This window comes from Acipenser ruthenus, chromosome 4 (genome assembly GCF_902713425.1).
Source record: "Acipenser ruthenus chromosome 4, fAciRut3.2 maternal haplotype, whole genome shotgun sequence".
Taxonomy (NCBI): domain Eukaryota; kingdom Metazoa; phylum Chordata; class Actinopteri; order Acipenseriformes; family Acipenseridae; genus Acipenser; species Acipenser ruthenus.
Window position 1 is genome coordinate 21,541,588 of NC_081192.1, and position 25,994 is coordinate 21,567,581.

The 25,994-nt window shown below is 34.9% G+C and overlaps 1 protein-coding gene across 2 annotated transcripts; it reads left to right on the forward strand.

Moving 5' to 3' along the window:
• The first annotated feature begins 622 nt into the window (after positions 1-622).
• On the forward strand, positions 623-25,702 carry LOC117400428 (protein-L-isoaspartate O-methyltransferase domain-containing protein 1). 2 transcript variants are annotated; one of them, XM_034000383.3, is made up of 6 exons: positions 623-782; positions 15,141-15,597; positions 19,276-19,378; positions 20,134-20,305; positions 20,579-20,702; positions 21,705-25,702. In XM_034000383.3, exons 2-6 carry the CDS (start codon positions 15,291-15,293, stop codon positions 22,073-22,075), a joined length of 1,077 nt encoding a protein of 358 aa, XP_033856274.1. In that variant the 5' UTR covers positions 623-782; positions 15,141-15,290; the 3' UTR covers positions 22,076-25,702. The 2 variants fall into 2 exon arrangements, with proteins under 2 accessions (XP_033856274.1, XP_058878166.1); XM_059022183.1 differs by lacking the exon at positions 15,141-15,597.
• The last annotated feature ends 292 nt before the right edge of the window (positions 25,703-25,994 follow it).

A 25,994-nucleotide genomic window follows, 5' to 3' on the forward strand; every position in this document is an offset into this window, starting at 1 on the left:
TCAGAATCTCCAGTTTAACAGTTCTGTGATGTGGATGTCAGACTCCAGAGGTGATACAGCTGATTTGTTAGTAACAACGATTTTATGAAAACCAAACATTGCACTATGTACTGTTTTAGATAAAGTGGGGCATTATTCCGGAGGAGAAATAAGGGCAAGTGTAAAATCCTAATTATATCATTTTATTTATAGAAGATATACAGTAACATCTTGCTTTGGTGAGTGATTATAAGCATTCTATTTAATTAAGGATTTCTGCATTTTAAGAAGAAAAAGCCGAGTAAATGACCTCCCCTCCCCTTCCCTTAAATTGTACAATCTGAAGGGAACATTATCCCTCAGGCACTACTCACTCAGCTGTTTGTGGAAATGCAGGTAGAGTATGTTGCTCCAGAACTTCTTTCATTGTTAAATTCTCAGACTCCTACTGCAGTTTCCTTTGGTCTGGTATAGATTCATTTATATCAAAGAAATCCTTCACATTAGCATATATACACCGTTTCCCAAAGCCCCCATTTGGCCAAACGTAAAAGCACACCGAATGTTTAAAGACTTCAGTTTGCCAGTTCTGCAGCTCCATTTGCTGACGACCATGTGACTGTGTTTACATCCTCTCAGCTGTTTCTGGCGTTTAAGAGACACTGAACTGAACCCAACTCTTTTTTTTTTTTTTAAACAAATACATTCTGCATGTATTCCAATTCAATATATCGGTAGATTTCTCCAGATCGTGCGATAAGGTTTTATAGCGCTTGGCTGCTGACTGCAAGCAATACAGATAGGTGAGTGATTTTTAAAAACAAAAATACTGATGTCGACATTTTGTTGTTTTTGTTAGACAAAGTAGCTCGTCTCACTTATGACTGTCTGGAGACATGGAAGTCAGAAATAGATTCTTGTAGGAAAAGTCGGTTTCATGCAGTAATATATACATTGGGCAACAAATTTAGTTTCATTTGTTTAATTTTATCGAATGCAAATTATATTTAAAATAGTCCCAGTCAAATACAGTACGTGCCGGCGTTATTTATTTAATGTGGTTGCAGGGGAAGTACCTTAGCTGTTTAGTCTATAGACTACTAAATTGATGTGTTGTTTCAGGTGCGCTTATTATTATTATTATTATTATTATTATTATTATTATTATTATTATTATTGTGATGATGATGATCTCGAGATCAAGTGTATGTATTAAAACAAATACAATATTTTGACTTAACAACATACTTGTAGTAAAGGCACTTTTTTTAGTCTAAAGCCCAGGTGGATTTAAAAAAAAAAAAAAAACAAAACAAAACAAAAAAAACTAGGCTATAGACCCATAGTTGTGGTCATCTTGTAATACCTAATATAATTTCATAGTTTGTTTTAAGGTTTTGTTTGTATTACATTGTTGGCAGTTTAGACTAGACTAATGTATCATTCCAGGTGAGTTTAGTTTGATATGCTGGCTCGTTCGTGTTACGCATTAAAGTTTACGATAAAATTATTTATCTTGATTAACATGGCAGAACGAATCTAACTAGTAGGAATAGCATCTTATCGGCAACGTTTGACGCAGTTAAATTAGTTGTACATTTTATTTATTTTTTGCAGCACGTTGTATACTGTATACATGTTATTTTATAACGTGTAATTATTTTAAATTCTACTTTATTTCAATGCCAAATTCTAGGGTTGTACTAGCTACACATAATCGCAATGCTTTATGTCGGTCTTTTGTTGCTACCGTGATGGCGTCAGTGGAAAGTTTTTTCCACAGTACACTGCTGCAGTTAGGGATCGTGAATAAATTGTGTTCTTGTAAAAAAAAAAAAAAAAAAAAAATTAAAAATGTAAAAAAAGATCATAATAGCACTTTGCTTTTTTTTTAAAATGCTTATGGATATATCAAATCTTAAGTGCACAGTGAAGTGGAAAACATAGTTATGTTTTATCTATGGTATGATTATTAACTACGTTTGTTTATTTTTTTATTATTTTGTATTATTTAAGTAGTTTTAAATCGGTCCCTTACAGAAAAAGACATCTTGCTTGTTATTACTGCACGTTGTTGCTTGAGCAATGACACCTATAAAACTAGGACAGATTTGGCAAATATCCCGGCATAATGCAGAACAGAACAGAAGTCCCTGTTGAATTAAATAGTAGTCACACTGTCACTGAACAAACGGTTAAACGTTACACAAGTATTATGTTCAAAGACCTGGGCGAAGGTTAGTGTAGTGAACTAATGCTTAGTTTGGTTACAAGGTGGTAACTACTATAGAAGACAAGCAACTTTTAAGTAGGTTATTTATAGCACCATTCATCACTTGTTACCTAATGATGACATGCCAACAACAACAACACAGGTTTAGTTTATTTTTGGGTGTATGCTATTAGCATGACAGTGATATCTTCACATTACATTTTGATTACTTGTATTAAGCATGGGCAACATAGGTGCACAATGTGACTGACAGGCAGTACAATACACAATTATAAAATATGATGCTGGATTTTATTGCTGAAAATAAATGATCACCTTGTACATCTGTCACTTTCAGCATGTAGGCTAAACTTGTATATGATCTGCAGGTACTCCATGTCTCTCAAAACAATGCAGCTTGGGAACTGCAATTTTGGAATTAATAATATGGATGTACTAATTGACAAGCCCTGGTAATTTTATCACATTCTAGTATGGTGACCTCGGAGCCATCTTTTCATTTAGCTTGGAATGAGTTTGGGTTACATACAGCAGATTCATTTACAAATAACTATGAGTTTTAGAAACATGTACAGTCACAGACACAAGTATTGTACCCTACACTTAATATAAGAGCATTCAAGAAAACATGTTTAATACAAGCATTTAGTAAACATTAGCCACTCATTAAAATGACAAAAAACAAAATACACAATCTCTGGAAGTTTAACATACAATCCTATAAAAAAATAAATAAAAAAATAAACACTTAAGTAATTTCAAATATTTGTTCAAGACAAAAGTATTGCCACCATAACATTAAAAGTCTGCAAACATTTTATAGAATTAATTAAATAATATATGAATTGATTGAAAACCCTTACACAGTAACTAAGCTGCATTATGAAGTCAATGGCAGAAAAAGAGGTACTTGCCTGTTTAAGAAGAACGTTTTGGCAACACAGAAGATTATGGTCAAGACAAAGGAGTTCAATTCACATTTGCGAAAATCACTCGTAGCAAACTACAACAAAATAGCTACAGAACAGTATCAAAGAAATATGGAATACCAAAATCTACAATCTGAGCAATAATCTTAAACCAAGAAATATGAACAGGAATCTGAAGCATTCTTCAACAAAATTATCTGCTCCGATGAGTCTAAAATATAACTTTCCCCAAAAGTGGAGCACAGTATGGTTGGAGAAATAAGGTAAAGCCTTACATGAAGAAAACCTTGTGCCTGTAGGTAAACATGGAAGTGGTTAGATCATGATATGGGGGTGGAGCTAATCAACTATCCCAGTGGCAAATGGAAACAAGGCTTTACTGTACCTCTTAATCTGAATTCGAAAAGGATTCAGTATCATCAGCCAATCAGCTTCCAGATATAGCTGGCATTAATACACAGTAGATGCCTGCTGGAACGTCACTGCATCACCTGTGAATCAAAATTTTAAATCAATTCACGCAAGTACCGGCTTTTTCATTTGACTTGTTATATTTTTAATCTATTGGACAGCAAATACTAAACAAAGACACGATTGGTCCAAATGTATTTTATTATCCACCAAAACCAGCCAATCAATACTTTGCACCGATGAAAGCAACCAATCCTGTACCCATACCCGTGTGGTAGTTGACCTTGACTTTGGCTCGGGACACATAACTCCTGTCACGTTCAGCTACCACACGGGTAAAGCCTTCATCGACAGGCACGATCACTGAAATGTTTTGGTTGAAGTTGGGTGTGCATCTATATGCAATATCCAGTATGTGTCTTTTTAAACATCTAGAATGCTGATATAATGTACCTCATGTTTTTGAATTGGGGTAAATGGTTTAATTACCACCCACAGGGTATGCATATCACCAGTAATGAACTTTAAAAAAGCAAAAGGTTTATTCCAGTAGTTATATATGGCCATGTGGTCAGTTAGCAAATTGTCAAAGCCCACAAGTTCTGTAACAAGCTGGATCAGGCTGTATTTAATTCTCATCCCTTTTAATTTATATATATTTTTTTCTTGCTGAAAAGACCTTTACAAAACAATTGAACTGGATAAAGTAGTCTTTGTTAAGTCTTTTTGGAAATTGATAATGAGTAGCTGAACCATTGTAACATGTAATTGAGACTTATATATAAATTCGAGGTCTGTCCTCTAAGTCACTGCAAGAAGAGCGGTTGAGGGCTCTTTACACTATTCGTGCAGTAGAGCGGACATTTTGAAAAGAGTTTTGAAACACACTTTAAAGTTCATAGTATAAAAAGTTGTCACGATGTTAACAATGAAAAAAAAAATGATATTATATTATTTAAACAGTTGTAGCAACACGTGGGGGCATGTAAAGCTATATTTTTCGGAATCCTTCTACTTAATCTTTAAAAAATATTGTGTTCTTCACCTAGTTGCACACGAAACACATCTCAATTCAATTAATACTTGACATGTAGGTACAGTGCATGTTTCAGTTAAAACTAAACATACTTCATTTAGTTTTTAATTCTTTCACAAGTCATGTTTATCGTGTTAGTTATTATTGCCTTTTTTCCGTTTGGACATCTTTATTTTGTAGTAGATAGAGAGTTTCCTGGTAGAACATTGCTTATTAAGGTTGCTGAGGTTGTCTCCTTCACAGTGATATACGATGTTTGGGGGTGTTATGATTCACTCCAAGGCCTACAATAAGTGCTGTCAGACCAGTAACAGCACAGGATTTATTTTACATGTGCTCCTTGGTCTTTGAACTGTGATGAAGGTTTAGTTAGTAGGTGTTAATCCAGCCTCCGTGAGGTGGAGATGACAGTGAAAGAGTCACAGTTTAACCCCTTTGTGTTGCTGCAGTTTGCACCTTGTTCTTTTAATGTTTTAGCATTTCCTTCCTGTAGCACATGTTGTTTGTTACTGATGATGCAACTTTAAAGCTACAGTACCATCACATCGCATTTTGTATTATTTTACAGCGCGATACAGAAAAATATCAGGGCTACTTAATGTAATTTGATGTGATAATATATGGTAAAACTTCCAAGCAGACAAATGTTTTGGCTTGTGCCGATGTGAAAATAGCTCATTAGAGTCTAGGATAGAAATTCTGATACAGTATTTCCTGCTTTTCCTGCACTGCCATTCATCGCAAACCACTGCCTTCTAGATCAGCTCATGTTTTTTTTTTAGGGACGACTAACATCCTGCTCATTGTGGAGGTTGCTTTAACATAGTTACAGTAATACTGTACATGTAGGATATTAAAAGACAGACTCCTCATAAAGACTAAAATGTATTTATTTCATATCAGATTTGTTTGGTATGTGTGTTTTGTAGACCATACATGTTTACATATTTTCAGTTGCTATATTAGTTGCTATACATTTTACATGACAACGTTGGGTATTGGCCACTAACTGGATTTCAACACTTAGATTTGTTTCCACCATGGTAACATCACAACTCCCTAAAATGGTCAAGGGTATAATTTGTCCAGTGCCACGTCTGAAACATTTAGACAACCTTCATTTAAGAATCTACTATATTCTCAGTTGCATTGACTGGCTGAATCAAGGATCAAGCATTTGATCTTCTGCTTTCTAAATTTCAAAGGTTTAGGCAGTAGGCTAAATGTTGGCAGTACCTCTGTTTTTTTTTTTTTTTTTTGAGATTGACCCTCAATATTCGTTGATATACCCTGCAACACAAACAAAAATAGCATATATCTTGAAGGTATTTTTACTATCAAAGCAGTAGAAGTGTATACTGGTTAATGGGAAACCAAAATAATGGTGTTGCGTCCATTCTACAAATATGTACAGCTATGGCCAAAAATGTTGCATCGCCTAGAATTTTAAGATTGAGACATAATTTAAAAATGTTTATATATCTATACAGTGTGTGTGTATATATATTATATTATATTATATATATATATATATATATATATATATATATATATATATATATATATATATATATATATATATATATATATAATATATGAACATAATTGTAGATCTCTTTATTTAACATCATGTAATCAAAGAAACTACAAAATCATATTACAAAAGTCTACAATACAATATAACATAACATTATTCAGCAGGTTTCATTCAACTTTAAGAAGCACAATGTGTTAATTCTATAGGGTGATTCAAAACTTCTGGCCATAGCTGTATATTTGTAATTGAGGGGGAAGTGTCCTCAACAGCAGAGCACATTTAGAGGTTTTGAACCTTGCAGCTCATTCAGGCTCCTGCATCTCTCCAGCAGTGTGAGCATATAGTAAGCCTACAGTAACAGGCTTACCGCAATTTACTGTAGGAAGTGATTTAGATTTTGCCCACCTTTAGTGTAAATGAACAATTTATAGTAAGTGCATTTACAACAAAGTGTACATAGTTTACAAATTTCATTTGAATTTATTTTTCTGAAGATACACAATAGTAATATATTGTATTTGGTCGGTTTATTTATTTAGTTAGTTTACATTTTAATCTTAGTTTGAGTCCCATAAGCCAGGTACTGATCGAATTATTACTGAGAGCTACAGTACATGCAACATGAAAATAGCGTGATTCACACTACACAAATAGCAGTCTCTTAACTATGGCGATAGCATTATAAAGGGGGAGCACTGTACTGTACACTTTCTTCAACTGATTTTTCATCATGGCGTGATCATCGTTGCCGCACACTTTCAGAATATTTTTTTTTAAACAGATTTGCTAGCCAGCAGGTCAAATGCAGATGAACCCGTTTAATATACCCTCGATTAATATCACACCCCGTTAATTATCACCCGTGCCATGCACCGTAGGTTCTTTGAAAAATTACCTCTCAGTATCATCTCTCAGTCCTGCTTATTGTCACGTTTTGTGCAGCCTGTCAAATGCTGCGTGGTCGAGCTTTACTATTAACCACAGGATAGATTTAATTTCCAATGCAGCTAACAACCAGGAGGCTGTGTGGTCCAGTGGTTAAAGAAAAGGGCTTATAACCAGGAGGTCCCCAGTTCAAATCCCACCTCAGCCACTGACTCATTGTGTGACCCTGAGCAAGTCACTTAACCTCCTTGTGCTCCGTCTTTCGGGTGAGACGTAATTGTAAGTGAATCTGCAGCTGATGCATAGTTCACACACCCTAGTCTCTGTAAGTCGCCTTGGATAAAGGTGTCTGCTAAATAAACAAATAATAATAATAATAACCAATAATCATCTCGGATGATAAACTGACATTTTGTGCAGCCTGTCAAATGCTGCATGGGCGGTCTTAACTGGATACAGCTCAGTTACAAAACAGTACATCACCTGTACAAATGCACACACAAAAAAAAAACACCAAGTGCAACACCTAATTGATAGCTCTCATCAGTCGACAATTCATACCTTTTTTAGATAATGACACAAACTGTTTCGTCCCAGTTAAAGATACAAAACAATTTTTTGTCCAGTAGTAAACTATATATGCATTTGTTTAAATGTAAAGAACAACTAAACCTTGAGTAGTAAAACATTTCTCTTTAATTCACGGTTAGTTTTCTTTCTTTTTTTATCGCACTCGTAATGTGCTGTAATAGGCAAACGTGAAACTCGGTTTATATCATAACTCGCTTTTATATCACAAATTATACTTGCACGGTAATCATGATATAAAGCGGGTTCATCTGTACTTAGGTTAACACTACCAATCTCTGTTATGAATCAGCATAAAACCATTTAAAAATGCAACATGTTTAGTTTATTAAGAAAAGGTTTGAGAACAGTGGGTGCGTTTAGCTGCAACAGACTTCATCAACATTCGGAGAAACATAGCACTATTATACGTAAATGATGGAAATTGACAAAATGCTTTTGGTTTCTTTTTAATCACTCGATCATTCATCCTTGACCATAACACGCCTGAGTGACTTGACTGAAGCATATGCACTTAATCATCTAATTAGTGAGACAGTTCATTGGACACTGGATATGGAGTGATTTCAGCTGTTGAATTGCAAGCTTGAATAAAAGCAATAAAGAAAATCACAGAAAAAAAAACAGTATGCAACATCTGTCAAGAGAGCAGCGCCTTCGTGCAATCAGCATGTTGGCTGGACTAGGGCAGCATACTGTGGCGCGCCATCTTGGGTGCTCACAGCCAGCAATTTTAAACCTGGCAAGACGGTATAAGCAGACACACTTTGTCAATCAGTACGTTTACATGACAAAGCATTTTCCAAAAACGAATGTATATTTTACCTATAAATGGATATCAGAAAACAACTATATTTTGCAGATTCCGTCATACAGTGTTAACTTTTTTAATAAAAATATTCGTAAACTAGGTGCTTTTTTTATTTTAGTTAATGATGACTATGACTACCCGACAAAATGCTAAGCATGACTGACGAAATTGATTTGATTAACTAAAACACACAGCAGGCAAGCTCTGTGCACCATGTGCATTGGTGTTTAATACATTAGTAAAAATTTGAGAGACTGGCTGTGTGACCCACACAGTAGTGCACTGAGGAAGACCAGAAATGGTAATTGGTTTAAAAAAGATTTACTGAGTTCACGGATTGGCTAAACTGATTTAATACTGATTACTGATTTAATGTAATAGAAAAGCATAATTAATCCCCCCTATTTTTTCTTTGCTAATTCTGCTTTTCTGTTATTTGCTAAGCTTAAAAAGAGTGTGTCTCCAGACAGAATGTATTTATTTTATGAAACAAGCGGTATGTTGTGACTACATATTCCTTACAGTGAGAGTAAAGCATGAAATTAAGAACTATAAGCAAATTATTTCACTGCAGTGATCCAAATGGAATTGTATTTTGGGAAACATGAAGTTCTGTTGTATTTCCAATTCTAAAGCCTTATGTATTGAACATACTGTCCATGCCAGAGAGAGTGTTTAGTTACTGGTGATCTCATACAGTGATTTTGAACAGAGTTTTTTTGTTGTTGTTTTCGCGGGGTTTTTTTGCAGTCGGGACTATTTTTGGCAAAATAACTAGATATTCTCACAACAGTGACTCCTGTTTGTTATTTGTTCTTTTTCCTGTTCAATGAACAAAAAAGAACAAATGTGGCACTGAATAATTGTTGTAGTTGCAGTGTGTTAATTAAATGTTTAAAAACAAGAAGCTTTCAGATGTATTGTTTGTTCTTACAATAAGAAGTATATGCAGTCTATTTTTCTCACATTAAGTACAGTAGCTTCAGTATGCTTAGAGGAGTAACAGTGGACTAAGTTGACAAAATTCTTGGCCATAGACCAAGACAGTGACTAAAGCAACATCTAATGACTTTAGTTGACTAGACGAAGAGAATGACTAAATGAAATCTTCCGACTAGACTAAAAGTCCACAGGTTGTCATCGACTAGACTATGACTAAAATAAAATAGAAAAACACTAAATTAACACTGCCGTCATATGAATTGTTTCGAAGGTTTAAAAGGAAAAAAATATATATATTAACCCGGAGACTAAATTAAAGATTTCATAACAGCAAACTTACTTCAGATGTCATTCATTCAGTGAACAACCGTCTTTTACTTTCCATTTCTTAAAGAATTAGTAGTCGATAAGGGGAGGGTACCGACAACTTTATTGACCAATCATATAAATCCATAGGCGGCGGATGAGACTGACCGATTGGTTTAATAATGATTGGCACCAAAGCTGCCAAATAATTTCTCCTCATGAGCTTCCTGCCAAGAACTAAGGTAAATATTCGAGAATATTTCCAGTGGTTGAAGTCCAGGGCTTGTAACCAGAAGGTCACTAGTTCAAATCCCACCTCTGCCACTGACTGACTCACCTTGTGACCCTGAGCAAGTCACTTAACCTCCTTGTGCTCCATCCTGTGGATGAGATGTTAAATCAATGTCCTATTGTAAGTGACTCTGCGTATATTGCACAGTTCACAGCCTACCTCTATAAAGCGCTTTGTGATGGTGGCCCACCATGAAAGGTGCTATATAAAAATATATTATTATTATTATTATTATTATTATTATTATTATTATTATTATTATTATTATTATTGTTTAGTTTCTGTTACAAGACTGTTTTCTAACAGAATGCTACTGGACTATGTAAAATAAACAACTGTAAGAGTAGCTATAAAGTGGTTGAACCAGCAGGTTACTTGTTTTTGTATCTGTTTGTTTGCTTTGGCCATCATGCCTTTTTGTTTTGTGTAAAAGACTTTTGTTAACTTTTATTTGTAATAAAAACTAGCGCATTTGCAACTCATCCCCGTAGTCCTTGCTTGTATTTCCTGGTCTGTGACGTCACCACCAAGCCATCCCTGCCTCACTAAGCCAAAAGTTTAAGGATCAAATCCATTGAACACACACAAAAGTATTTTTTTTATTTTAAGAATAACTTGCATAATATATGGTTAAATTATTCTTAATTAATATGATACACTCTACAGTGCATACATTTTCATAAACGAGGATGGATGTTTTATCGGAAACATTGTGTGCATATAAGTATACAGTAACTTCATAAGGTTAAGTTCATAACTACTGGAAGCTTCTGTTATTGCATTCAGTAAAAGTGAAAAGGTGATACAGAAAATGATTATCAGCGCTACAAATACGAATTTGTGTCATTGCGTAATTTACTCTCTAATTTAGACACTAAGGGCCCTGTTTTTGTACGTGACTAAGGGGTTTAAGCGTGTTTTTAGTCGTTTAGACGGGTGACTTGTGTGTGCGATTTTGGAACGTGTAAGTAGGTGCTTCCAGGGATTTAGTCAGTTAAAGTCATTCATCTATTTTGAGACATTTACAGCTAGTTAAATTAGCTTACACGTCTTGTATTAGGCTTTCAGGACGTTCCGAGTTACACCTGCTTCTACGTGTTATAACTTTAGTTGCTACCGTTTTGAAAGTGAGAATGCTGGGGATTTCCGAAGTGGTTGCGGTGCAGGCAGAGAGAAGGAGAATAATGAGAAAGGGGAGGTATCCTTTTGCAAGATTACACAGACCCCGTATTTGTTTTTTTGAACCTAACAGATCAGATTATTGGTTGTTTTCGACTAAATACACAAGCAATATTGGATTTATGTGAGGAGTTTGTTAGCAGGGAAGCGGTAAGCTTGCCTCAGCTGGGATTGGTGGGTGATATCCAGAGAGGCGGGGAAATGAAAGCATATAGGAGGGGTTCCCTCATCAGCATGGGCAGAGCCGAGTGAGACAAGCTACTGTGTGAATGTGCTGCTGTGAGAGTGCAAGACTGTTTGTTGGTTTTTGGTGTGGCCCAGGTTCACGGGCTGGGAATAATCGTCCCAATAAACCGTGGATTCAAGTACCTGCAAATTATCTTAGTCTCCTTCCTTCATTTTACACCATATGCTACAATATTAATTTGGCTTGTGGGCATTGTAAATCATTTCGGGAACAAAAAAGCCAATATTTGTTATAAGGCGAAACACAAATAACACGGTCTCCTAATTATGGACCCTGACAACCACATTACAACGGGGTAGCACATTTATTATTATTATTAGTATTATTATTATTATTATTATTATTATTATTATTATTATTATTGAACTCAATATAATAGCATGCAATACGTATAACCCAATATGGCTACTTAAACTAATTAGTCACAAATTGTACACCCAGGAGTGTACTGAAATTGGCTAGCTGCTTAAAAAAAAAGAAAATAGATAACACTGTAACGATCTCGGTTCCCGCAGGCAGGGGTTTCTCACAGGCAGAGGCGGGACACGAACCCGGGACCTCCCGCTCTGAAGCATAGCGTCGATACCGCTGCAGGAGCGTATATCAGGCTTATGTCTTTTCAGATTGCGTCACCTACCAGCCCTGACCCCTACCCCCGTGCACGCTACAATACTAAGAGTGAGAGGATGGCTATTTAAATAACCATTAAAATAGCCTATATTTAAATGATTTAATTAGTCTTATCAGTTATTTAACTGGTTTTGAGCTTTGAAAATCTGTTCATCCTAGGTATAAGCCAGTCTACCATGTCCAAAATAGTGACTGAAGTGACTGCGCTTGAATAAATATATGCTTGTTGGCACAAAAAACAAAAGAATAACAATCGGGTGTAGTGCTGTGGGATTGGCAGGGAGAGCACCAGTGCCGTACTTCATGTGTAGAATATTTAACTGTTTTGCTATTAATATATGGAGATAGATATACATGTGTATATAACCCATGCAAATAAGCAAAGAATTCAATAGCTGTAAGAAACCCTTGAGAGATAAAAAATGACACAGTTTGTTTGGTCATGTGATCTGTTGATCATTTGCCTTGCGGGAAGATGTAATATAAATGAAGAACTGCATCAACAAGTATTTCTACTTCCTCAGACGAAAAATTAGGATTACTGTTCTTTTTTATTTGGGGTTTGCAGCTATTTATTGTAATGCACACCATTACAAATGCCTAAACAACTAAATGTAGGCGATTCTGAGCTCTGTCTGCTCATTACCATCCTAACTGATATTCTTTCTAGTCAATGAGCATGTTAGTGACTACAGGTTTTGAAAATCACACCTACATTGACACGTCTAAATCCAGTGTTATCTCCAGGAGAGAACTGAGTCATCTAGACAAGCATAAGTGATTTAGATGCTTAAAACCCTAATTAAACACTTGGTCATTTATGAAAATTGGGGCTACCAGCCCTGACTACATCTGCCTTAAAAAAAACCAAAAAAAAACTAATTTTAGTCATGTATGAAAATAGGGCCCCATGTGAGTAAAATGCAACATTACCTTGTAGTCATGACTACTTTCAATAAATACTGTACATACTTTACTGCTATTCACGTCACGAACATGTATTGCAAGTGAGTGTTTGTTTTTTTTATTATTAAAAAATAAAAATAACTCAGACTTATTGGTCACGTGTTTCTGGCAATTCCCAGGCAGGCTACAATTAGCTGTACCAGCATTTCTATGATCCATGATCTAACTGTCCCATGCAGTATATTCACAGTTGACTATTGAGACGCCAATAACCAACCAAGTACAAGAAGCTTGATAACATGCAAACTCAAGCTGTGCAGAAAAATTGCTATGCATATTCTTATCTGGAGTGCTTATTATTATTATTATTATTATTATTATTATTATTATTATTATTATTATTATTATTATTATTATTGATTTACTTTATTTTTAAAAATATTTAGTCAAGAAAGGACTTCAATAGTTATGTACTTTAATAAACCAAATATAGTGTCTTTTCAGTGTCCAAGTTTATTGTATTTTGAAGTTCTTGGTGATCTACCTGGAACTTAAAAAATACAACCTAGAAAAATTATTCCAATCAGTTCAATTTCTCCCCGTCAGGTGCTAATTTCTAATAAAACGTCACCTTGGTATATAATAACTCCTCCAGCCAGGGAGAGGTGTTATTATATAGCATATGCCTGCTCCTGTGCAGCGTAGTACTGCAACCAGATAGGTATCAATGTTACAGAATAATCTTCTACCAAACTCACAGTGCAGAATCCACACCAGTGATCTGAGTATATTGATAGCAGGTAAGCTATCAATATACTCAGTGTTTTTCATGAATTGGTGTATTCAATTACAGAACATATTAAACCAATTAAAATAGTTTTAAATTTTAAATAAAAAAAATGGACCTACTAGGAACTACTTTTACTGTCAGAATATTTCACTAATATTTAAACATTCTACTGTTCAATGGGGAAAGCCAAGACACTAGAAACAATTATTTGTTGTTCATTTGCATTGTATTGTTCATTTGCATTGTACTGGGTCAAATAAAGCACAGTATCACTTGTAGAGATTGACAGTAAGTAAGTGTATGTATATATCAAATGGTTTCTCCAAAAGTTCTTGAGGGTGTCTGAATGTAGATCATGGTACCCTGCTGTTGCATGTGTTATGACCTCTGTTTGGATGGGCTAATGATGGCTACAGTATGGGACAATTTCCATGAAAAAATAAAGCCCCTTTCACACTGCCATGCTCTACCTGGGTCACTACCCGGTGTCATGTGGGTCGGCTACACAATTTCACACTGCTTTTGAAGAAACAGGATCAACCTGGGTGACAGAAGCAAGTACACAAGAATGTTGTTATGGACACTTCCATGCAAGCTTCTCTGGATTGAATCGTCGGCCCAAATGTTGATTTAGAGCAAATGTTTCTTCGTCCCTGTTGCGATCTAGCTAAAAAAAAATATGGCTAAACAGAATAAACAAACCTTCACGTGAACGTGGCTGTTTGTTATTTTGTCGGCTTACGAACGGCCGTCATGCATTTTGTCATTTTTCACACAAGCCAGGATTGTTATCTGGGTAGCCATAACCCAGGTAGGAGTGCCAGTGTGAAATGGGCTTGTCTCACCTTTTTCTCATTTTGATAGTACTTTTGGGTTGTGTGTGTTTCCATGTAGTTTTCTTTTAGCCTGAGAAATGATTGTTCTAAATGTAAATAACCTAAATGCTCATATAGGTTGTGATGCCCACATAATTTGGAGTCTCTGTCACTCATGGTACGCTGGCTGGTAGGTCTTGTCCATGTGACCCTGTACCTTGCATATAGCCATTAAGCTTGTGGGCTGCTGTTGACGTTCAACAAATCCCAAGTCCCAAGACCAACACTGGAGCACATTGAGCCTGCTCAACCTGCAGATGTTCAGTTAGCCTGAGAAGCTTATTATATGTAGTTTACAACCTCCATTAAGGAGATCCCAAAAGGAAGCTGTTCTGTTTGCATTCTGTGTTCTAAATGTCTATGACTCCTAACATGAGGAATGTCAGTGCTGCCTGCTCCTTCATTTTGTTCAGTTTTCACAGCAAATGAGAAGTGCTTGTTGGGCAACACATTAAAAATAAAATAAAAAAATATATATTGCAATCTGCTGGAATGAAAAAGTAGCGATTTTGTTCAAAATATGTATATTGACTAATTGTAGTAATGTCTTTCCTTTCACTCCAGGATTCTGTTGGTTGTTATGCTCTGATTCACAGCATACAGCACACCTGGCCTTAGTGACACCTATGCTCCTGTGCTGCCTGTTGTACTGAAAGATAAGCAGAAGACCAGTTGTTGAGAGTTTGTGTGTCTGGGATCTCTGCTTAGCTAGCCATGGGAGGAGCTGTGAGTGCTGGAGAGGATAACGATGAATTAATCGACAATCTGAAGGAGGCTCAGTACATTCGCACTGAGAGGGTGGAGCAAGCCTTTCGAGCCATTGACCGGGGAGAGTACTACCTGGAGGGATACAGGGACAATGCCTACAAAGACTTAGCCTGGAAGCATGGCAACATTCATTTGTCAGCACCATGCATTTACTCTGAAGTGATGGAGGCACTGAAACTACAACAGGGGTTGTCCTTTCTGAACCTTGGAAGTGGAACTGGCTACTTGAGTACAATGGTGGGCTTAATCATAGGTAATGTCTATGCTGTTCCCAGTTTAAATGGAAAAACTGGTTCATACATAGAAAATGTGTTTTCTTTTTTGCATAAATCTGTCTGTCAGCTTGTCTAGGTATCTGTCTCATTCTGTTGTATTTTTTTTTTTTTTGTAAAGAAACATATGCCTAAATTAGGTGGCACATTGTGTTTCACAATTAAATAATAACACAGAATGAAACAATCACAAAATAATAATACAAAACCGGTTCAATAAAATGTTTCCTTGTTGACCAGGAGACTCGTTTTAAAAGCAGTCATAAAATTAAATATTACTGACCTTTCCTGCTAGTGTTTAATATCATAATATCTGTAAAAGATAAACCTGCCATTAACACCACTATCTGCCAGTCCCTTTCAATTATGAGACAATCCAGCCTCTTCAGACCAGCTGTTTATAAAAACCATTTTACACTGAACATATATATTATGGGCTGATTCAACCAGTTACAATGCTTTTTATATATTATGAGCTGATTCAACCAGTTACAATGCTTTTTATATATTATGAGCTAATTCAACCAGTTACAATGCTTTTTATATATTATGAGCTGATTCAACCAGTTACAATGCTTTTTATATATTATGAGCTGATTCAACCAGTTACAATGCTTTTTGTAATGATCCAATTCAAAGCCAACAAAGTGTTTTTGTTTGTGACAATGTTTTCCTTAATTTTAAACATCGAGACCAGCAACTTTTATTTATTTATTTATTTATTTTATCTCAGGCTTTACTAACAAATTATGAAGAATGCTTAAGACTTTGGAAGAAAGTCAATTTTTACATAACAAAATGAGGTGCTATCAAATCACATCCTAATAATGTATGATACATTTCTGTATTGTTTTTTGTAATGTAATATAGTTAAATGTCAAGGTCAAGTTAAATAGCTGCTTTTTGAGGCAATTTAGTCCTTAAAAGCTAGATAAACTGTAAAGTCGGCACCTGCTATACACATTTTGCTGATATAGCATGATCTGTTTTTGTTTGGGGGTGCTGAACTGAAAATGGGTTGGGAGATAGAAAGAGGGTTTTGGATGTATGCGTGAACCTTTTGTTAATCTTCATAAACACAAAACAGTATTTGGACAATTGCTCGCTCATTTAGACCAGGAAACATCTTGAACATGTCTCCTCCAATGTAATCAAGTTTAATCAACATTACTTACAACAACTTCATGAGAGTGTGTCAGGATATAGGAGGCTTACTTTTGCAGAAGCTTTGGACAGGCCATTCTCTTCAAAACTGGCCAAATCTGATGAAACTTTTTCACTGTATTGATGTCTGAATGGCCGTGTTATTAAAGTGTTGATTAAACGAATGCACTTATCTGATGCTATTCTGTAAGGTGCAGTTCATAACCTGTTTTTAAGGAACTAAAGTCAGTACATTCTTAAAGTGTACACCAGCTGTGTTGTTTAATTTGGATACTAGGCCTATACAGTGTATGGTATATACAGCTATGGCCAAAAGTTTAACATCAGCAAAAATTTTAGGATTTAGACATCCTAAAATTTTGGAGTAGTGGTTAGGGCTCTGGACTCTTGACCGGAGGGTCATGGGTTCAATCCCCGGTGGGGACACTGCTGCTGTACCCTTGAGCAAGGTACTTTACCTAGATTGCTCCAGTAAAAACCCAACTGTATAAATGGGTAATTGTATGTAAAAATAATGTGATATCTTGTAAGTCGCCCTGGATAAGGGCGTCTGCTAAGAAAGAAATTATTATTATTATTAGACATAATAAAAAAGATAATTAAAAACTAACAATTTAGATTTTTTAATTTATTTTCATGTAATCAAACTACAAAATGATATCGCAAAAGTCTACCGGAAGCCATAATAGTAACACAGTGTTTCATGTTAGATTTTGAAATGTCACATTTTTTAATTTGTCAGTTTTTCATTAAGTATATGGAAAACTACAAAGTGGTATTGTACTGTACTTCATCAGGGCACACATGTCATTTTAAACATATTCACAAATGTACAGTATGTACACATTTACACACTTGTGTAATTTTCTCAGTTTTTTAAATTATCGGTTTATTCCCATTTTATTGTTTATGTTTTTGTTACTGGACAATGCTGACCAATTTTAATGAAAACTAAAGTGTGTTTTTCAAATGTAAACACTAGTCTTTTACTGTTAGTTGTTTTGCAATGTTAGTGTATTCTGCCACCTTGTGGCCATAAAGTTTTTTATTTATTTATTTTTATTTTAGATTTGCATTTTATATAATTATACCCCATAGACATTCTAACATATATTTACATAATCTAATTAAGAAGAATAAAATATCACACAAAAGTGTTGAATTGACCAGGGGTTGAACTGATTCATGTGACTTGACATAATTAACGCAAACTGTGAAACAAGTTGAAATAGGTACAATTCTATATATGCATTAAATTTACAATCATGCTTGATTTTGTGTGTATATATATATATATATATATATATATATATATATATATATATATATATATATATATATATATATATATATATATTGAGGAATTAAATAACTCTCATTTATAATTATTGTGTTTTAAAACACCCTTCATAAAGTTTCAAGCCTTGTATTATATTTCAGGGTTCACACATCATTAGAGCCAAACATTTTCCATCTCTTTAAACATGCAAAGACTTGTGTTTGAAGATAACTCACGCTACACTTTCATGTACATGTAACAAAAACATTTTCTTTTGACACCGGGAATAACATAAAATGAAAAGTTAAAAATATATATTTTGAAGGTTGCCATAGCACCCAGTTTCAAACAAAACCTGAAGTTAACAAGTCATTGGAAGTGACATTGTTTCTTAGTTGTAAGCTTTTTATGGTTCCTTTGACAGGATCCACAGCAGTCAGCTTTTACATTGATATAATAACCATGGATGATTCAACACTCTGGAAATAGAGCACCTTCTAACAGTATTTTCTAAATGTCAAATATAAATGACGATTGTATTGTAGAAAATTATGGTTATATGTCTAGCAATGACTGGTTAAAATACCAAGAATGATCCATTAATTGATGGAAAAAAAATAATAATAATTTTAGGCTCCACTTTATGCATAACTTTCAGAATCCTGGTCTGTGTACTTACCTGACATCATTGTCATCAGCAGTTATAAATGTGTTTAATTATCCAGAAGTTTTGAAAGAAAGTAAAGTCTGAATGTGAATTTAACTTCTATCGGTGTGTTGCTACCACAAAGCTTGTATAACCCTTTGAGCTCCAACAACCAAATACAATTAAAAACTAATTAAATAAGAATTAGTTCAAATGCAGAGTAATAACAAACTTTCTTCCAGAGCCTTCAGCACATATTTATATAAATGTAACAGAAAAAACAACGCTCATTCTCTAAAACCGAATGTGTTTTAATATGACCCATCAGTCCTTTAAACTGTGAAATCCGTGAATCTCAAAGTGATGGTCTTCAGTTCAAAATGATTTATGACTGTATAATCTACTTTACTAATTTTCTGGAATTAATTTAATCAAGAGCCAGCAGGTCATTTTGTGCATGCAGTACTGATACATATTTATTTTAACAACGCATCTGTTCATGAGTACATGGGCTGTATCTGTATCTTTCCTTCCATTAGCCTTCCATTGACCTGTTTCTCCTAATTTTAGGTCCATTTGGAGTTAACCATGGAGTTGAGCTTCATACAGATGTGGTAGAATACGCCAGGGAAAAACTAGATGATTTTATCAAAGATGGTGATAGCTTTGATAAGTAAGTATCCTGTTATTTAAAAGTTATAAATCCATATTTCAGCTTTTTGTTATCTCCAGTTTTAAAACAATGTTTAGTTAAGAGGAATTCGTCCCAGTGTGATTTAAATACTGTGTTCTGCAAGTTATTTTTTACATAACAATAAGTGCATTGTAGAGTACCATTTGAGTTAACAAAAATTGTGTTAGCCTGTCTCCTCCTCCTCCTTTTTTTACAGCAGAATTCTGTATTTTGTGAACTTCCTAAAATGCATAAATTGGTAACCAATTGATTTGCGGTGTTCCCAGTTTGATTTCAATCAAAATGTACGTATTTCTGTTCTTCCAGTTTTGGTCTGTAATGACAAATCATTGTGTAATTCTGGTTTATACTATGCAAGATACAAAAGCTGATGTTTATCTCAAATCTTTCTGTATACAAATATGTTTTAACCAAACATTAGCACAGCTAATGCAGCTTTGGGAAACAGAGGAGTGGACTTTTTAAAAAAAATGTAGCCTTATACTGAACAACATAGCAAATTACACATAACTCGCTATACATCAAGCCTGATAATTATGTGATAAATGAAAACATTTGAGAAAGTATTCTTGCATGGGAATACAATTCAGGCTTTTCTATATGCATTAAAAAAAGGGAAAACACTTTAGACAGTTATTATAAACCTAGAAAACATAGGGTTATTATGACAGCTGTGTAAAGTCTCTGTTGAACAAAACAATATTAGGCATTCCATTTGCTTCAATTTTTGTCAGGTTTGAGTTTTGTGAGCCCAGCTTTGTTGTTGGTAATTGCTTGGAGATTTCTTCAGACTGTCATCAGTATGACCGAATCTACTGTGGTGCCGGAGTTCAGAAGGATCATGAGAACTACATGAAAATACTGCTGAAAGTAGGGGGAATCCTTGTAATGCCTATTGAAGATCAGGTATGTTTTTATAGTATGACCACTAGTAAATGTTTTGCTCATACTGTACTTTATTAGGGTTTTCTTTTTTAAATCCAGCATTGAAATTGCAAATGACAGGAAATCTCAAATTATGTAGTTAAACAGTGTTATAATACACTGTTTGCTGTATATTATTCTCTCTCTCTCTCTCTCTCTCTATATATATATAGACATGAAGTCATTGAAATGCTTTGATTTGTGTGTTTTTATTTTTTTATTTTTTTATTTTTTTATTGTTTTCTCTATCCACAGCTGACCCAGATAATGAGGACAGGACAAAACACATGGGAAAGCAAAAATATCCTTGCCGTGTCATTTGCACCTCTTATTCAGCCAAACAAAACAGACAGAAGCAAAACGGATACAGTGAATCTGCGTAAGTATCCGATGTGTACTTTTTCTCTTGGGTGAAACTGTTATCGATTTCGTAATTGTGAAAACTCTGCATTGGAAAAATGCTCAGTAAACATGTTCCTAAATGGATTTAGTCAGTGAGCCATTCTGTAAAACAGAGATTTATGTAGGGGAATTTGTACTGCGCTAAATCATCCCGGCAAATGCAATTTAGTCTAAAAGACCCAAGGCTGTGTTAGGTTAACAGTATTTGCAAGGAATGTGTTAGGATTACCATGGTTATGTCACAGTTTTAATGTGAAAAATAGTTTTGAAGACTATCTTGTAATGTTTAGGTCATTGACGTTTTCATGTTTGCTGGTTGGCACAACTTAAAACATGCCAATAGGGGAATTCCATCTATAAATTGTGATTCATACCAGAATTCTTAATTAAAATGGAAATAGCACACCTGGATTTGTTAAATAATGTGATCATTTTCTGCTATATTAATCACTCATTTTATCTATGTTATTCATATTATCTTTCTTTCAAAATATGGATATATAAATGTCTTGTTATGAGCTATGCTAAACAACCTAGCTTGTAACAGTATCTAAAATTCACTTAGGAGGTGTGCAGAATGTCACCAGAATTCCCTTAGCAGGTATCTAGAGGCTATTTATGATTTTTTCGGTAACAGTAAATGCCTCGAGGAAATAGCAGCACAAATGTTATTGTCATCCCTGTAAGGAATATATTTAAGAATAAGTCATTACTGTAAAATCTGCTCTAGCTCTTTAAACTCAGTACCTGTTGGATCTAAGTTGCAACATTTTGTACTGCTGTATTTTCTTTTTAAGAAAATGTTTCAGATTTTGGGCTGTTTACCTCATTTGCAAATTTAAAAACAGACGTGAACCTGGCATAAAGCCACTGGAGTGGCCAACACACATTAACATATTTTTACCTCATGACAAAAAAAAAATGCATGTATCCAGTACTAATTTATTAAGCATTAAAACTGACTTTTTATTTCTTTCAGCCCCAATATCTGTCAGAAGCTTACAGGACTTGGCCCGCATCTACATTCGGCGCACCCTTAGAAACGTAATCAATGATGAAACGCAGGCCAAAGGCACTCCCCAGAGAGCACCTCAGAAGCGCAAAAGGAGGAGGTGTCGACAGCGTAGAATCAACAGCTATGTATTTGTAGAAAATCAGCTAATCCCCCAGCCTGTTGATAGTGAAGAAGATGAACGAATGGAGGAGGATAGTAAAGAAGAGGAAGAAAAAGAGAGCAATGAGAGCGTCAAGCAAGAGGAGCCACCGCAGAATCTGCTCAGAGAAAAAATAATGTTTTTGCCTTTACCAGAATCTTTAAAAGCATACTTGACGTACTATAGGGACAAATAACTCACCTTCTGAAACATTTCTCTTATTTTTAAATGTAGCATTTTTTGGGGGGGGGGGGTGTATCCAGTTGGTCTTTAAGTAGATGACACTGCCATGGTAAAGGCGATCACAAATTACATCACCGATTTACAAGCAGTTTTCTGAACAGAACTTATAACCTATAGATTTAAATATATTCTGAAAAATCCAAGAAGCAACTGTTTATGCTTCTTTCCTACTTGCTCATAACAAAATACTGTTCTTGTGGACATAGGAGTCGTAATATACAAAAAAAAAAAAACTAACAGCATTTGGTTCAAATAATTTATTGTGATGGTCATCAAAAGACTTTGATGCGTTGAACAAGACTGCAATTTCCCCAAAGTGTGCTTATTTGAAAATAAGTTTGCCTTTGTAAATATAATACATGGGGGCTTGCATTGGCACATTGAGCAAATGCACTTTATTTGGTTTGACTTGGAGTATGTAGCAGGGTTCTGAAAAATGCAGTGTTATACTTCCCCACGTGTTGCTACAACTATTTAAATAATGTACCTTTAATTTTTCTTTTCGTTGTTAACATCCTGACACGTTTTTACACTTATAAATGTAGTCTGTCTCAAAGGTCTTTTAAAGATGTCTGCTCTGGTGCACTCGGGTTTGAAATCAGAGGTGTGCCCTCTATCTGATCACATCCCAATTAAGCTGGGGGAGTGACGAGGGTGTGGTTTCAACTGAGAGACTGTTGTGATTGGATACAAACTGAAAGGCTGTGTGGCTGCAGTGACTCGGTGTGGAGTTTTGAAGCATGGAAGTAGAGAGGAATGTGAAAGAGTAGACAGGGAGAATATAAATTGACATTTTTAGAACCCAGAAATCTTTTTATGTTCGGTAGTGTTGCGAATAACCCCATCGTGATGCAGAATATTCACTTTACCCGAAACCGATCTGAAGAAGATGATCCGCTTTTTTACTTTTGAAATGTGAATAAATTGGATGGTTTGATAATTTTATTTAAAAGCATAGGTTGACAATGTATTTATTAGGCATGAAGAATTGTACACTTTGTTTTATAGTTTATAGATTTATACTATTAAGTTAAAGTTGTGGATGAACATATGACTTACAATACAGTACGTCCCTTTCTTAAACAAGATAGCTTTCATGTCTCTTCATAAAGGATCGTCTTCAGTTTAATACAATATTAATACATAATAAATACAATATAAATAAATAAACACATCAGATGGTTTGATAATTGTATTTAAAAGCATAGAATATGCCTATGTATTACCGCATTAACTTTTGTTTTTTGTTTTTTTAATTTCCAGTAGCCTAGTTTTACACATTTGGGGCTAACCCGAGAATAATTCAAACTGAGATCAGTAATTCAAAGTAGTCTCACTTTGACATGAAGGGATTTATTTATTTATGTATTGATTTATGTACTAGTATTGTATGAAACTGAAGACAATCCTATATGAAGAGAAATGAAAGCTAATGTACTGTATAGTATTTCGTATGTTCCTCCACAACTTTAAACACTAAAGTTTTCTGTAAAATTATTAAAAACAACTGTGTACAATTCTACCCATAGACCATGTTTATTTATTTTTCATCCTTCATGTAAAAATGAGTAGTTGGAATTATTCTCTAGGGTAGCCCCAGTTGTGTCCAGCTATTTTGAAAAAAAAAAAACTTTATGCGGTAGCCTAAAATGATCAAACCATCTTATTTTATTTATTTATTTATTTGTATTTATTTATTTATTTACAGTTCAAAAGTACAAACATGGATCTTCTTCAGATCGCTTTCAGGTAAAGTTAATTTTCTGCATCGTGATGGGGTCATTCGCAAACCCAAGCCGACCACATAAAGATTCCGGGGTTTCAAAAATGTTAATTAACCCCAAATCAATTGAGTTAACCCGATCCCAATGGGGTCTTAGTGTAGAGATCAGAGAGAGGACATACCTGTCATCTCAAACCTGAGTGCACTAGAGCAGACATCTTGAAGAGACCTTTGAGATGGACTTTAAATTTATAAGTGCAAGAACAGTGAAAATAAGAATTACAGGTACGTCATTTAAACAGGTGTAGCAACACATGGGACGTATATTTTTTGGAACCCCGCTACTTACTCTTTAAGCATATTAGGGCAGGAACTTTTCTGCTTTCAAATTTTGTTTCTGAACAAAGTTGTAGCTTACCAGCCACAGGTAAATCAATCCTTATCCCTTTAAATGGTAGCATTAAATTATACTGGTGACTGTGTGTAGCTCTGGGACCTTTAAAGAAACAAGATATTTTTGCTGAAGAAAACATTTAGTAATGTTTTTTTTCATCTCTTTGCTGGATGGAGTTTAGCTGTCAACTGTACGGCTTAGCTTATTGGCAAAGGAGTATTGGTAAAGGCAGTGACAAGGATGTGTTAAGATAATCTATAGCTGTATCTGTTTGTATAGGAGGGACAGCGGGGCTTTGATTTGCTGAGGTGATCGTGTAAATTACAGGGATGCCTTTACATTCCTTAAGGGTTTATGAATAATAATGAAAAAATGAAAATAAAACATTTACAGCATGGGAGTAGCATGTAGCCATGTTTTACTTGCATGTAGCCAAACCACTTGTTGCTACATGGTAATGCAGTGCACCACATTTTATTTTTTTTACGTATGTTTTATTTTACTTTTCTTTCATTTAAAATGTAATTATTGTTCTTCAGGGCACGAAACGTACAAAGAAAACCGGTTGGCTAGCTGGTTACCCCAAAAGAACATGTAACTCCCTGTTTTTTTTCACTTTGAGAGTACCTTGTTGCACGTCCCTGATTATACAGCAAGGCAGCAATAAATAAATGTTCTCCACTGCAAAGGAGTATGGGAGCGCTAGTTATGTTAGGTGTACAATGCTCTGTGAATAGGAAGGCTTGACAACCATGAATCTCCCATATACCTTTGAATGATGAAGAGGCCTTTCACACGTATTATCTGTAGCATACATTTACAAGGATCGGGAACATTGTTCTTTACAGGAACACTGGATAGAAGCAACATTTGCTTTCTAAATCCGTCAATAGAGAATATAGATGGAGATACTCGTTAGTTCCAAGAGCTTACTTGAAGACAAGACTAATGGTGAAAAAAAAAATCCTGCTTGAGGAAGACAGAAGCCAGTTATACTGTACAACCATGAAAGTGTGGATCTCCTGAATTCCTATCCCTGAAATGCCAAATATTTTTTTGGCACTGAACTCATACTTGACCCTTAGCATTACCATGTAAACCGAATTGTATAAAGTTTAATATTATTTGAAAAAAAAAAAAAAAAAAGAATCAGTTTTTCTTCTTTTAAGTTTCTGTACCTTACGCTTTTGAAGAATGATGTTGTTCTGCACTTTTTGTCTTTTGGTCATTTATATTATAGGTACAGTAAGCGATTGATGTATTTTCATAAGGTAACTTTTTGGATAATTGAAATATAAAACTATGGTATAGTGTTTCCTTTGTGTTAAGAATGTGGATTACTTTACATTGTATAAAAATGAGTGGTTATAAGTTCCTAGAATTTTTCCGGAGGGGGGATAAGCTTGCCTCTTCTGCAATTTATGAATACTGGGTTTTGCAATAAAATTTTAGATGTAATCATTCCTGTACCTGTTGTGTCCTTCTGTCGTTTACAGTTCTAGACCTTTTTTCAAATCGTATTGCTTTTACTTTTGTGAAAAATACAAGGTCTTTTGTGTTCAGTTAGTGATTGAGAATGTGATAAAGGAAGTGTTCGAGGGTTTGAGGACTTCAGTTTCACTACTCAAATGCCATAGTGCAAAGAGACGTGGCAGGTAGCAAGAGTAGACCATGGGGAAGGGGGTGATATGTTTGGTCATTTCTGCCTTTGGGGAAGTATGACCACCATAAAATGTTAGCATAAAAATATCCTAA